The following is a 13209-nucleotide window of genomic DNA, read 5'->3' on the forward strand; positions in this document are numbered from 1 at the left end:
GTTCATTCGATTTCTTCTTCGTCCAGCGAGCTTTGTCGGCTGACTTCGCTTCACGCCACTTTACTTTTTGGCTCTGTCTTCCTCGTGGGAATCACCGACCGCACCGACTTTTCTTCCCTCAATTTTCATTGCTGCTCCGTTTCTCCGTTTCCCCCTCTCCCACCGTCGAATCACGCTCTATTCTTTTTCTCGTTCATTCTTGCATCCCTTCTTCTACACGCCTCTGTCGGTTCTCCTCCGCTTCGGGCTACTTTGTTGCAACCCGCCGATCCTCACGGTCGGCGAACCAATTTGTTCCGATCCCTTTGCGAACGCCCCGATCAGAACCGACTGATTATCGATGAAAAAGCTTCAGATCTCGTAGATATCTGATCGTTTAACTCGCCACGAACAAAATAGACGCCGCGGACGTCCCTTGGACGCGATAGCGCCGCTCCTGTCGAGACTTCGATGCCCGAGAGTGAATCGCGCTCTCGGTGATTTCAATGCGCGACGCCGGAGACTTCGATAGCAATAAATATACGCTCGCGTGGTATTAATTCATCGCTGATTAGTAATTTAAACAATAATGGAAGCTACAATCATGTCATTTAAAATTGATTTATTTATAAATAGGAGCTACACTCTTGATTACAATTACGCATAATATATTTAACGAATAAAAATAGAATAAATCAAAAACAGCAAACCTCGTCTTCACTGTCGCGAACTGGTATACAATCAAGTTGCAATCGAGTTGGGAAACAGCTACTCTGTTTATCCTTCCTAGCATCGCCTGCGATTCCAATTAAGTTATCTCCCGGATGAAGATCTTCGAAACCACACGTGCCTGGATTATGCAAAATTGCCTCCTCGATTGCTTCTTGTAATATCGGGTTTAATTAGGTCCCAAAAGAACGAATGCGCCGACGTTGCACGTTCGAAACGCATCGCGAATAGATTCGTCTATCGGAATGCTAATTCTCGCGTTACTTTTTAACGAGATACTCGGCTGTTTTCTTCCTCGTTCCTGTACAGATGCGATCAGTAACATCAACGTAATTATATCATGTAGATTACAATGTAGAAACACCTTCCGTGTCTGAAATCGTTGAACGGTCCTCGTTTCGTCGCTATATACTTGTGATTTTAGGAACTATCCGTTTAATTTGATTTTTTAACACTAGAACTACCAAAGCAGTCAAAATGCTATAATTGTCGGTAGTTCTAGCGTTAAGGACTGAAAATACGATTGTTTGCCCTCGCGTTCCGCGCTAGTTAAAAATTCCACGTTACGAACGTAAGATGCAACGCATTGTTACATAGTTAGAAGCAACTGCAGTAGAGAAAACAGATTTTTGGCCGATCAATACACCGGAATATTCGTGAACTGTGCAGGTAATAACAGTTCTCGCTGACGGTTGATTAATAAAATGCATAGAATAACTGTACCGGGATAATCGGTAGTCTCGAGGTCCAGGATCGAGCGCATTGTATTGGCGTGTGATCAAAGGAGTAGGTTACTATGCTCCCTCATCTCGTTAGAAACTTACGAACCGCTCTTGGCATTATCCCGTCCATTATCCGCGCCATCCTGCTGTTTGCATTAATGCCACTCATTATTCGACCCTTAATAAAACGGATCACCGTTCCGCGTTCCATTGTTAGCCATCTAACGGTAATAAATTTCTGGCCGCGAAATTTCTCACGATGGACATTCGTTGTCGTGCGGCCGCGGACGCGTTTTGACGGCCTGATTCCTAGCCGCGCTCGCGATCTGCGGGTAATTAACGTGAATCATATTCCTCGAGCATTACGTATTCCGTTGTACGTAGGAAAAACAAACGATCGAGCAACTTTCCCTAACGGGGTTTCGAACGATTACGCGGTCTCGTTTCGATTCAAGGACGAAAAGTTAAATTGCTGTCGATAGAAATATTGTATCGTATGCATTGTATTGTATGAAACGTCGATTTAATAGATTTGTTTAAAAATTAGGAAAATTCCATGGATAAGCAAAGACGAGGAAACGTTCGTAGGAAAGGTTTTTCTCCCATTTTACGTCCAAGGTGAAAATCGAAGAATAAACATCGTCGGGGATGAAACGTAAATAGTCGATGGGCCTTGGTTCTGCGGTTACGACCAGGTTAGTGTTTTTCAATCGTTCGTTTGAGCACAACGTGGCCGGGCACTTCGGTCGGCTGCAAGGTAAATAGAGTCTATGGTAGCAAGCAAAACAAAGCGACGCTTGAGAACCTGGCGAATAAAACTTGATTCACAGCCCGGCTTTCCCACAGATAATAACGCGAGCACGAAGCGTGTGCACGCGTTCCACGATACAAGAATGCGCGCCAGATTTAGAACGTTTACCTGTGCACCGATTAAGATCGTTACCGAGCTGATTATGGGCCTTTTTTCAACGAATTTGCATAAACCTTGCACACCATCGAGTGGGCAAATCGGACCTCGACGCCGCTGAGTCAACGTTATACCCAGGGATCCGGAGAAGGTACGTTTTCATCCTATGTTTGCCATAATCTTGTTTTTATTTGCTGTAGAAGGGAAGTACCTTGTGCACACAGCATACTTAGATATGAGATACCCTTTGTTGGCCAACAGCTTTCATTTTGTAAACTCCTTTATTTTTATTTCAGAGACATTCGTTAGAAAGTCTCGGTTACCATTACGCCGACTCATCTGCAAGAGTGTTTTTCTTTGGGAAGTGTTACTCTCCCAGTGTACCATATAAACCTTCGATTTCTAAGCTAAATTTGCAGCATGTGCAACGCACGCCAACAATAAAAGCGTAACGAAAACGTATCTTGGTAAGTAACTCACACTTTCGGTGCTAAATGGAAGATTTATGCGATCACGCAATATCATGATCGAGAACACTATAGGCATAATCTAACGGAAGACGATGTTATAACTAAAACGATTAAATGCTATTTTGGTATTTCTATTTCAAAATCACTTTTTCACACATTCTTTTCTATAGTAATGATCGAATCTTCTTGAAAGGATAATATTAACGGGAAACCAATGTCACAGTAACACCGCACATAGTAATATTCTCTCGAGCCAATTAGTTCAAAATTACAAAATTACAAAATCGCGCGTCTCAGGAATTTTAATCAAATCTATAAAAAATTCCATTTGGCCGTTGTTCGGTTCACGCGCCGTGTGCTCCGATAATGTTTCCTTCCAGTTATTTGCTCTTCAACACTCTCGTTAATATTAAAATCTCCGTAATGCTTTAATTGCACGCGCGCAAAGTTTCTTGTCGGGATTCCTTTTACATCGAAGCCTTTCCAACCGATAGTAACGGTATAGGTTTTTAATTACTTGCACATCTTCGTCTTCTTCCGTTCGCTATTAGTCTTATTCACGTCAAGGAAGAAAACAGCCACTTTTGATAGGCAATAAATAATAATTGTACAAAGAATTCCAATAGATCGTCTGTCGTTTAACACGAAAAGATACCGATACACGAAAGCTTTGGAGTAAATAAAAGATTCGCGTTTACTCGGTCTGACTTTGTCCGATATAAAAGTCGCGGGGAATTAATTATTGGCCGCGTCTTAAAAGGATTCCCGATAACGAGCGCAATACATCCAGGCTCTAATTACTTCGTTGAATCGTAGGGGACGAGGAACGATCGGCGTCGCGTCGTACAACGCTCCGCTGGATCCTCAGAAGACGGGCAAAAAAGTTTTTCTCCCTGGCTCGTGGTATTTCATTGCCCGTATAATCATATCCGACATAACAGTCGTTATGTGGCCACCGGCACGGGCACGACGATTCGACCGCCTGCTTCGGTAAGTGTCAGTTTCAATTTCTTCCTTTTCCGTTTCTTCCTTCCCTCCTCTCCCCCTTCAGTACCTTTCTTTTTACGCCAACGCTTTTCTACAGATCTATATTTGGAAATTTTAATTCAAATACAATCGTAGAATAATTTTAACGTACGGAGGACAGTCGAAAGCTATTAAATACGATCGAACGTTGGGAATAATCCGAATTCCCCGAACGGAACGTTGGGTCCACCGTATCAGAGTCGGGACGCGCCAGGCATTCTGTCATATTTCATTCTCGTGTGTTTCATTTTCGAAATGCTCCCCGTAATTACCCCCTCCTCTCTCTCTCTCTCGGTTTCGCTCCGAAATCTTTTTATATCGTACGATTTTTCCCCTCTTTACGCCGTACCCCTTTTTCTGCGTCCCTATCCACGCATTCATCTCTCCCGCGTTCTTACGTCGCCTCGGTGCGCGTCCTTTCCGTCTTCCTTTCCAATTATATACAGCGTGTTTCTCGTTTATTTACTAAGTTCTAAGCGTGCCGACTTCCAGTACGTCGGAACGCGACGGTTGAATTCCGCGTGGCATTCTGCCGTTTTTCCCGTCATAATGCCAGACCACTTTTGTTCTCTCGGCTTCGGCCACGGTCCTGGCATTTCGTTGTTATTTAGCCACCATCACTCCCCTTTCCGCCATCCCTTTCGCGTAGCCCTTGAATCTCACCGATCTGGACCTCGCAATTCACGTGTGTTTATAGGTGCCAGCCGTTGCCTTTCGGGGCCCGGGTAGCCACCGCGAGTACATTGTAATTTTACTTTCTTGCCAATTAAAGCCGTAAGTGCCGCGGACGGATAATAAAACTCGAACCAACGCCGCGACGTGACGATCAGCGCGTGTTCCATTAATACTGCCTCCAGGAACGAGTTTTCCAACGCATCGGGGCTGCAAATTAATTTACACGCCCCCGATAACGATTTAAAGACGAATGGAGACTATTTTCATTAAAGATTCTAATTCGAAACGAAATAAATGCAGCTCCAAGATGCGACCGTAATTAACGAAGATATCGCTCGGGTGATTTCGATGCGTACATTCTATCCAAAGTTAATATTTGGTTACGCTTCGATTACAACGTTGCATGAATTTCAGATTCTTGTTTGAAGTTCCTATTAAATGGTAGAATTCTTGGAGTTTCCGCGGTTATCAAGATCTTTTGAAAATGTTTTACTGTTGTCCCCCTGTCTTTCGTTACATTCCGCGTGGCGATAAGACGCATTATTATTTTCATTGCGCCCCGCTTGTAAAAAGTCCATTTGGTGGTGATTCATTGATACTAAGTGGATGTTTGAACTGGTAACAGAAAGAAATTAATCGTGGATTCCGCATTACCATCGCGAAATGGCCACACAAATCACGGGGATCTTACGGTTCCCTTGGATAGTAGCCAAAAAGTCGTTCAGGATATCGGATGCTCATTGAGAACGGATCGAAACGCATCGATAAATCATACACTCCGTATAAATGACCCTCACGTAGGTCCGCCCGAATAATAAATTTTTACGTCTTGCGTGGATCCTTTCTTGCATTGCTGCTGGGGCGGATGAATTTCCTGTCAGCTGTTTGACGCACAAATCTTTTTGCGTTTCGTTAGAAACAAGCAAGAACAAGATATTTTTTAATCCCTTAACATTCTACGAAAGATCAGCAACCCATGCCATCGAACTAAATGCTTGGAAACCATAGATTACTAGTCCTAATGAAAATTCATAAATACTTTTATAAATTGCGTATGCGCTTACGCGTATCCGAATAATATTTCCAATTGTACGCCCATTATTTTGAGAGTAGCGTTACCGTGTAATTAATGATCGACTAATTGAATGAATATAACCATCTTGAACAATTATTCAGGATAACGTAATAGTCTCGTTTTCCAAGGTAGGATATTTCACCGTAGAATCATATTATTATGAAAAATAATAATACAGGAAAGCTCTATTGGAACTAATGGCGTCACGGTAGCTAGACCACGCGTCTTTCTAAGCTTCTATTAGATACGCGCCTCTAATAAAGAGCAACAGAAGGGATAATCCTTAGATTTCTCGTTGCACGAGCCAATATTTTCTGATCTGGCCCCGGAAATGCAACGCCTTTCGCGCGAACGTCCCTAGGGTTCGCTCGATGTATAAAATGGCCTCGAAACGGCGCGGCGCGGTGTACCGTGCGTCGTAAATAAAATTTTTATCGCCGATACTCTTTCCTGTTAAACGCGCATCGAGATAAAGTCCCTGATAGATATCCCGCGTCATAATGAATTCTTTTTGCGGTGGCTGCTGCACCCTTTCGAACGACTTCTCGGTACGTCCCCGCCCTCTTCGCGTCCTCTCCCGTTCGCCTCATTATTATTATTATCATTAACTATAAAAGAAGAAAGGGAACGGCGGGGCGAGGACTGGAGGGAGGCCGGTAGTAGAAGGAAGCGCGCAGCCTCCTCTCGCTCCGCTCGTATTTGCAACGCGAGAATTATCGATCACCGGCAACCATTGCATCATAAATTACTGTTTTTATCCGCGGGCCCCGATTTCGGGGCCCCCACCAGACCCTTCCTTTTTTTCCTTTTCGCGTGGCAGAGATTTATCTGAAATATTAAAAGTCGCTTCCTGCCTCGCGAGCCACGCGGTCCCGAGCCTGACGGTCATTGTTAAGATTCTTTCGTTTTTCCATTTCGAACGGCGGCATACTCGCGAAATACTTGCCTACGAATCGTAGAGATTCACTTTCTACGAAGATTCTCGTACTTTGAAAACGGAGCTGGCTCAGATTCTCATCGATATTCGTTTCCCGCGGACGCAAGATGGCAGCCATCGCGCGCGGAACGTGTGAATTTCGGGGAAACTCGCGGAGACATTTTTCGCGAAAGGAAGCACGGTCTCGTTAATGACTGTAATTGCTTTCGGGGGCCCGGTTTCGCGTATCATTACACGGGCGAGTTTCGACCGCGAAACACGCGGGAATCGCCGATCGACGTTGATGCGCGCCCCTGTAAATAACAGTTTTTACGTCGTTTTTATCCTCCGTCGTTTTCCCGGCTGGTCGGAGATTTATTTGAAAAATTAAAAAAGAGAAAAAGAAGCGAGACTGACTCCTCTTTCCCTCTCTCGGGCTCGATGGCCCCTCCCGAGATGCACCTGGCCGCATGAGATCGTCGTACTTTTGCCCAAGGTACCCCTTGCAACCGACTACGTGGCGGAATGCGTTGGTGAACGCGCTGTGGGTGATTTTTGCAGGGCCGTACCGGACCCCTCGCCATCATCCAAACTCGAACATTCAACTGTTTCTACGCCTGGATCATTCTTGTTCCGATCACTTTTCGAGAAACCTGCAAATACCAAAGTCGAGCAAATTATTATTCTCCAACGACAAATGGAAATGTAATCGTCCAGACGTTAACGGCTTCCAATTTACGAACGAACGAATAAAATGTACACGGAGAAGTTCACTTTGCCCAACTTCGATAAATGCGAGGGCAGGGTTTTCTTTTTGGTTCGATCAGAAACGCAGGAAAAATCGAGGGGTAGGTACGGTCCTGTTGGTCCCGAAAGATGCTCGAGGGCCCCCGTTACGTTGCGCTGTTCGACAAGAAAATTTGCCTCCGAGGTTGAACCGCGCATATCGCGCGCACACGCGTTCACATATAAAACTCGCATGGACTCCGGTGAATACGTACGCGAGCTGGATCGCACGGTTGATTTATCGGTCGACATTTTTTCGGGGGATTTTTATTACGTTTTGATCCTTGCGCGCATACATTTTGGCGTCTGCTACCGCTTCGGTCGTTGCCAAAATCTCCCTCGTCTTATTTGCTTTTCCGAAACTCTTCCATCGCAACGCGTGATACTCGATTGCAAACAGTGGACAGAGAAACGTTCGTATTACCGTACTCGATTCGTCATAAATTCTCTACAGTGTATAGTACTTTAATCAACCCCTTAAGTATACGTTACAACAATAAATTTTGATTTTTACGAGTTACATATGTATTTCCTATCGTACAGACGAACAACGAAAATTTTCTAAGCAACGATGACAATTAAATTCCCTGGAAAAAGGTAGATTTTCTAAATTTAAGTAATGCACTGAAGAGGTATATCGACCATAATTCAGGCGCCCTTTTTCCAGGGATTAAATTACGTTATTAATTCAAGAAAGTTCTCCTCCGCAGAAATTTTAGAAACCAGAACGAACAATGTCTGCTATGGCACAGTCGTTTTCGAATCTTCCGTACAGTATTTTAACAGTCGCTCGTTATTGAAGTCTGAAACTTACCGATTTCGTACACGTATCTTTCGGTTCAAGGGCCATTCTTGCATCGTAACGTCTCGATCGAACGCACACGCGTCGCAAGAATAATGTGGAACTGTACTAATTAAATTACACACACAGTCGCTATACATATATACAAATTACAGACGCAACGCGTATTGCAATTTAACTGCAGGTATTTTCAGTAATCGAAACGATCGTAAGAGCTAAGATTCGAAGCACTCCGCGGAAATCGACAACGCAAACGCTGATTAATCTCACGGATAGTCGCGAACCATGGCTTCGAGTTTCTCGAAATTAACGTGCAAAGTCACAGACTTCATAGAAAACGAAGGGGGTTTCTCGACAGCGTGTCCCTTCGTCAGTGAATCTCCCTCGAAACTGCGTCCATTATCCTCTGAAACGTGGCACTGTCCAATCCGCAGAACGGTCTGTCGCAGGGTGGCGCGAACAACGATCGTCGTCTTCTTCGACGACGAAATATATCGTCGAACTCGTCGTCGGTGGTCGGCGGATTCACTTTAGCGTAGTAAAGCGCCGCGAAGCCACTGTAGATCAGAAGAGCCGCGGTGGCGAGCTGCGAAGAACGCGTTTGCAATTAGAACATTCGCCACAACCGGGATGGAAACTTACTTTTTAGTAAACTCACCTGAAACACGGCCCAGAACTTGTAACTTCCCTCGTTGATCAGGAAGTCGTAGTAGCCGCCCCAATAGTCGACTTTCGGCTGCACCATGGCCTTCATGTCCTTCTGCTCGTCCTGATGATCGTCGTGATGATCGTCGGAATCGTGATCATCCTGGTAACCGCGTCGGTACATTCTCGGATGTCTAGTCGGGAAGTAGAACGCTGATCAATCTCGTTTAACCATCGGTAAATCCGACATTTTCAAATTGGCTACCTGTATGGCTGTACCGCAGAATTTCTGTCGGGTTCGTTCGTCCCGGAGGTCGCGTCGATCTCGTGAAAAACAGCATCCGAGACGCAAAGGAGGAGCAGAAGACAGCGACTGACTAAATTCGTTCGTATACTGCCTGAAATATTCGAACACGTTTTCTTTTAAACTTCGAATCATCGATTTTACGGTTCAAGCGACAGTATATTTATCTTCTAGACTCTTATATTTACGTTTTTCATAAAAGACAGTCAAATACACAGAACTGAAACGTACATGCAACGTAATCTTTTACTGCAATTTGTATCTCTCTAATGGAACGTAAAGTAATATCTACCCATAGTTTGTCTTCTTCTCGTATCACGGTAAACTCGTCAAGAATCTCTCGTTATCGGTTCGAAAGTCGCGCGACTTGGTCCTCTCATTCGTGAACACGCGTTTCGTCGCACTTACGGTTCATGTCCCACAAATTTCGCGAATACGATAACGCGTCGCGTTCGATTTCGAAGCACACGCGAATATGTTTCAGGTGAATTTGGACGCTGGCGAAAACGTTCGAAGGTATCGACGACGAGGATCACGATTCAAGGAACCGTCGGTGATAAAACCCGAGGAGCGACTGAACGATTCGTGGGTCCAGTTCAAACATACTGCTCGGTTCACGCGTACCGATAACTGTATCAGCAGAAACGTTAAGTAAATCCGGCGTACGACGCTAAAAGCCCTAATTGTTACAGATCTTACGTATCGTCGCATCGTCTAGACTTTAGCGGGAAATTCGCTCATAGGCGACGAATTGTTCTCGTGCGTTCTCGTTTTTTCGTTTACCTTCGTCGTGGCGTTTCTCGACCGGTTAGGCGCCTCTTCATCGCCCGGAATATAACATTTTTAACAGTAATTACGAAAACGATCCGCGTCAAAAGTCTGCGAAGATCTGATCTTGTAAAAAGATCGCCAGAAAGATCACAACTATCTTCGTCTAATCTTTCGTTAGTCGATTGCGAAACTACAGTTTTCCTGGTAAAATTCCACTTGTTCCTCGTCGTGGTCGGATCATTGACTTTTGAGCTGTCCGGCAAAGTAAACAAAGTGGCCGCTTCTGGTATTGTTCTCGTCCCAACCAATTTGAGCGTTTAGCTGTTTTACATGCGCCAACTAGCGAATATTCGAACCGACGGAAAGTTTTTTTTTTCTCTCTCCGGCACGATGGAACTTTTGTACATCCACGGATATCTAGGCGATGGAAACATGAACCTCGGGTCAGTTAGGCGATGTACATCCTCCTACGGTATTAGGCCACGCGATTAGCAAGTTCTTAAACAAGTCCCGTTGAAACAATACTCTAAACCGACGATAATTGCTGCAAATACTTGATGCAGGTTCAGTTAGAAATGGGCGGGGTACGCTAGTTTAGTAAACTCTGCTTTATACGGTAAACTTGTCTTTGAATTAATAATCTATCGATCGAACTCTCCGAGTTTGGGGGAGAATATAATTCCTGCGATTCGATCCTTCTATAAATTTTCTAATCGTCGATGATACGTAATCAGATTACGCTTTGCAAATGGCGTGGAGTGGAGGTCGTAGCGTTATCGCGAATCTTTATGTATTAAATGCATTATGCATACGCGGGACGCGTGAAAGTGTAATATGAAAAGGACGGTTTCGTATTCTCTGTGCGCCGCGTGAATCGAGGAATCATACGTGAAAAGAAAACCGCGGACGGATGCAGCGTAATTGGTCAATCGGAATGCGAGAACCATCAGAATTCTCGCGTCGTTTCCTGTAATTCTTTCGATTCTGCCGATACTGACAAATTCCACCTCGTTATCCGTCCAAAAACTTGCGCCGTGACTCTTGACGCGGCAGTAAGAAGCAGCCATAACCGAATACGCCCGTTTCTCGGGAATTTACGAACGCGTCAACGTTAAGGTTTGCTCAGGTTCGCGCGTTCCTGCGTATTTTGAACTAAGAAATCCCCGTGCAGGCTTTCGTTGGATTTCGTTTCGACCCGAATTCTTAGGCACAATTCCAGTTCTTATAAATTAGATATCGAGACTATGGTAGAAATATTGGTTAGCCACCTGCAGACACGCGAAAGTAGGCTTATTCGATCACAGTGGCTTAGATTCCAAGGTTCAGGAATTACGAACTAACCATCTATGAGACATTATGAACGATGATTTCAAGGATTAAACGATAGAATGTCACCTTCGGTTTCAAGATCAATCATTTATTAATTCTATGCTCTTAATAAATACATCGATGAATATTTACAAAACACTTAACCGTAATATTTACACATACAAAGTACATGCTTCGTAAAGTAATTCTAAGGCTTATATGGTACAATGTCACAGGGATTCTCGACTATACTAGTATGTTATAGAAATGGCGTGCAACTCTCTTTTCGCGTTACGTTTTTTAACTTTAGGAGACCGCTCCGTACTTCCCCGCGAAGTTCTCGATCCCCTCCAGTACTTTTCCCGCGAGATCCCACAGGTCGAGTTCCATGAACGATCTAGAGTGTCCAACGGCTTCCGCCAAGTGACTGGGCAACGAGATCTTGTGTCTGGCTATGCTCTTCAGCACCAGAGCCGCGATGTAGATGATGAAGTAGATGCTGAAGTACAGAGGGACGTACCAGAGCTTTTTACCGATATAGTAATAGGAGTACGGCCTTTTGTCGAGTCTTTGATCGTTCATTTCCGGCTCCTCGGTGTGCTCATAGTATTCCGGTATGTGATCGTGGATCACCTCGTGGTGGTAATCGTGATCGTGACCGAAGGAGTCGTCGTAGGGCGGATGGTCCAAGTGGCCCGTGAACTCGATCGGTTTCGGTGCTGGTCCGCCATTGTACGACGAATCGTCCGGAAAATCGGGATAGTCTGAATCGTGACCGTGGGAGGCGTAATGGGGTTCCGGTTTGTAGGAGTCCGGAGGCTGAAAACGACGATCCAAGTAAGTCTCGATCGTTCGAACACACGGTTCGAAGCTGTTTATCTTTGATAGCTGATCGTTCGAAGAGTAAAAATCGTAACTTGAGATGCTTTACCTTGTCGCGTATGCCGAAGTCCGAGTAGTCGGACATCGACAGAGGTTTGGAGATCGGTTTGTCGCCGAGGAAGTCCGATGGTTTGGAGATCGACGCGTCGCTGAGGTACTCTGACGGTTTCGAGCTCGGTTTCTCGCTGAGATAGTCCGGTGGTTTGTAGTCGTAGCTGCCGGGGAATACTGGTTTGGAAAAGTCGAAACTGCTGGAAGACGGTGGACCACTTGGTGGACCACTTGGTGGACCATTGGATGGTGGACCACTCGGAGGACCGCTTGGAGGGCCACCTGAAGGGCCACCGGAAGGGCCGTTTGGCGATCCGCTAGGAGGACCACTCGGAGGCCCGTTTAGGCGAATGGGTTTCGAGTTTTGTTTCGCGTCGTTTTCCGTATCTTTGTTCTTTGAAAAGAGAACCGGCGCCGGGTGGTATCTGTTTTGAATCTGCTTCTTGGCGCTCAGTTTTGCCAGCATCTCGTGATCCAACGTCGAGTATCTAGAATTTTGATTAGTCGATCCAAAAAAAACTGAAAAATCAAAGTAGAAATTCATGGTTTCTCTCCGTACCTCGTCTGCGGATAGTTGACAACCTCGCCGTTCTGTAATTTAGGAATTTTCGGCGAAATGTAGACTGGCGACACCGTAATGGCGATGTCTTTGATGCCCCTGCCCTCGCTTTCCGACTCGTTGTTCCGAGAGATCATTCTGAATCAGAAATTATTCGATTTACCAATACGAACTGTTTCCAAACGAACGAATCGTCCAACCTGGTGATCCACGAAGCCAGGTCGTTGTTAGTGTTTTGATCTTCCTGCCCGTTTCGCGACACTTTCGCGTATGACGTCACTTCCGGTAACATCGAGGCGCTCGACAGGCTCGCTAAAAGCAGCGAAATTAATATAACCAGCATCTTCTCCGCTGTCTAAAGATGAATGATCGAAGAGCTCCGACACGCGTCTTCTATATAGACTCGTAACTGTATCTTTCGAGGAAGAAGCTGTAAATTTATTGACCTCTCCGAGCGTTTAGTGCTGTCGTATTTAACGTGACTTGCAACTTCCATTTCATACGTCGAAAGATTTTCTAGCGGTCGGATAGCAAAAAATTTTATAATCCGATATCACGATTTTTACCAAAATCTATATCGTTCGCGATTACTTTCCGCGTCG

General features: G+C 45.0%; 2 protein-coding genes across 2 annotated transcripts; both read right to left on the minus strand.

The window, feature by feature from the left end:
- Positions 1-8457: 8457 nt before the first annotated feature.
- LOC122400729 lies at positions 8458-9451 on the minus strand. The gene is made up of 4 exons (XM_043402342.1): positions 9445-9451; positions 8998-9130; positions 8746-8926; positions 8458-8673 (listed from the first exon to the last, which is right to left on the minus strand). Exons 1-4 carry the CDS (start codon positions 9449-9451, stop codon positions 8458-8460), a joined length of 537 nt encoding a protein of 178 aa, XP_043258277.1.
- Positions 9452-11421: 1970 nt separating this feature from the next.
- LOC122400736 (wiskott-Aldrich syndrome protein homolog 1-like) lies at positions 11422-13103 on the minus strand. The gene is given in 7 exon segments (XM_043402354.1): positions 11422-11934; positions 12047-12330; positions 12367-12536; positions 12608-12745; positions 12820-12960; positions 12962-13037; positions 13091-13103. Coding segments are annotated over 7 exon segments (1335 nt in total).
- Between the last annotated feature and the right edge of the window lie 106 nt (positions 13104-13209).

This window comes from Colletes gigas, unplaced genomic scaffold (assembly GCF_013123115.1).
Source record: "Colletes gigas isolate AHSC1104 unplaced genomic scaffold, ASM1312311v1 Colletes_gigas_Sc00002, whole genome shotgun sequence".
Taxonomy (NCBI): domain Eukaryota; kingdom Metazoa; phylum Arthropoda; class Insecta; order Hymenoptera; family Colletidae; genus Colletes; species Colletes gigas.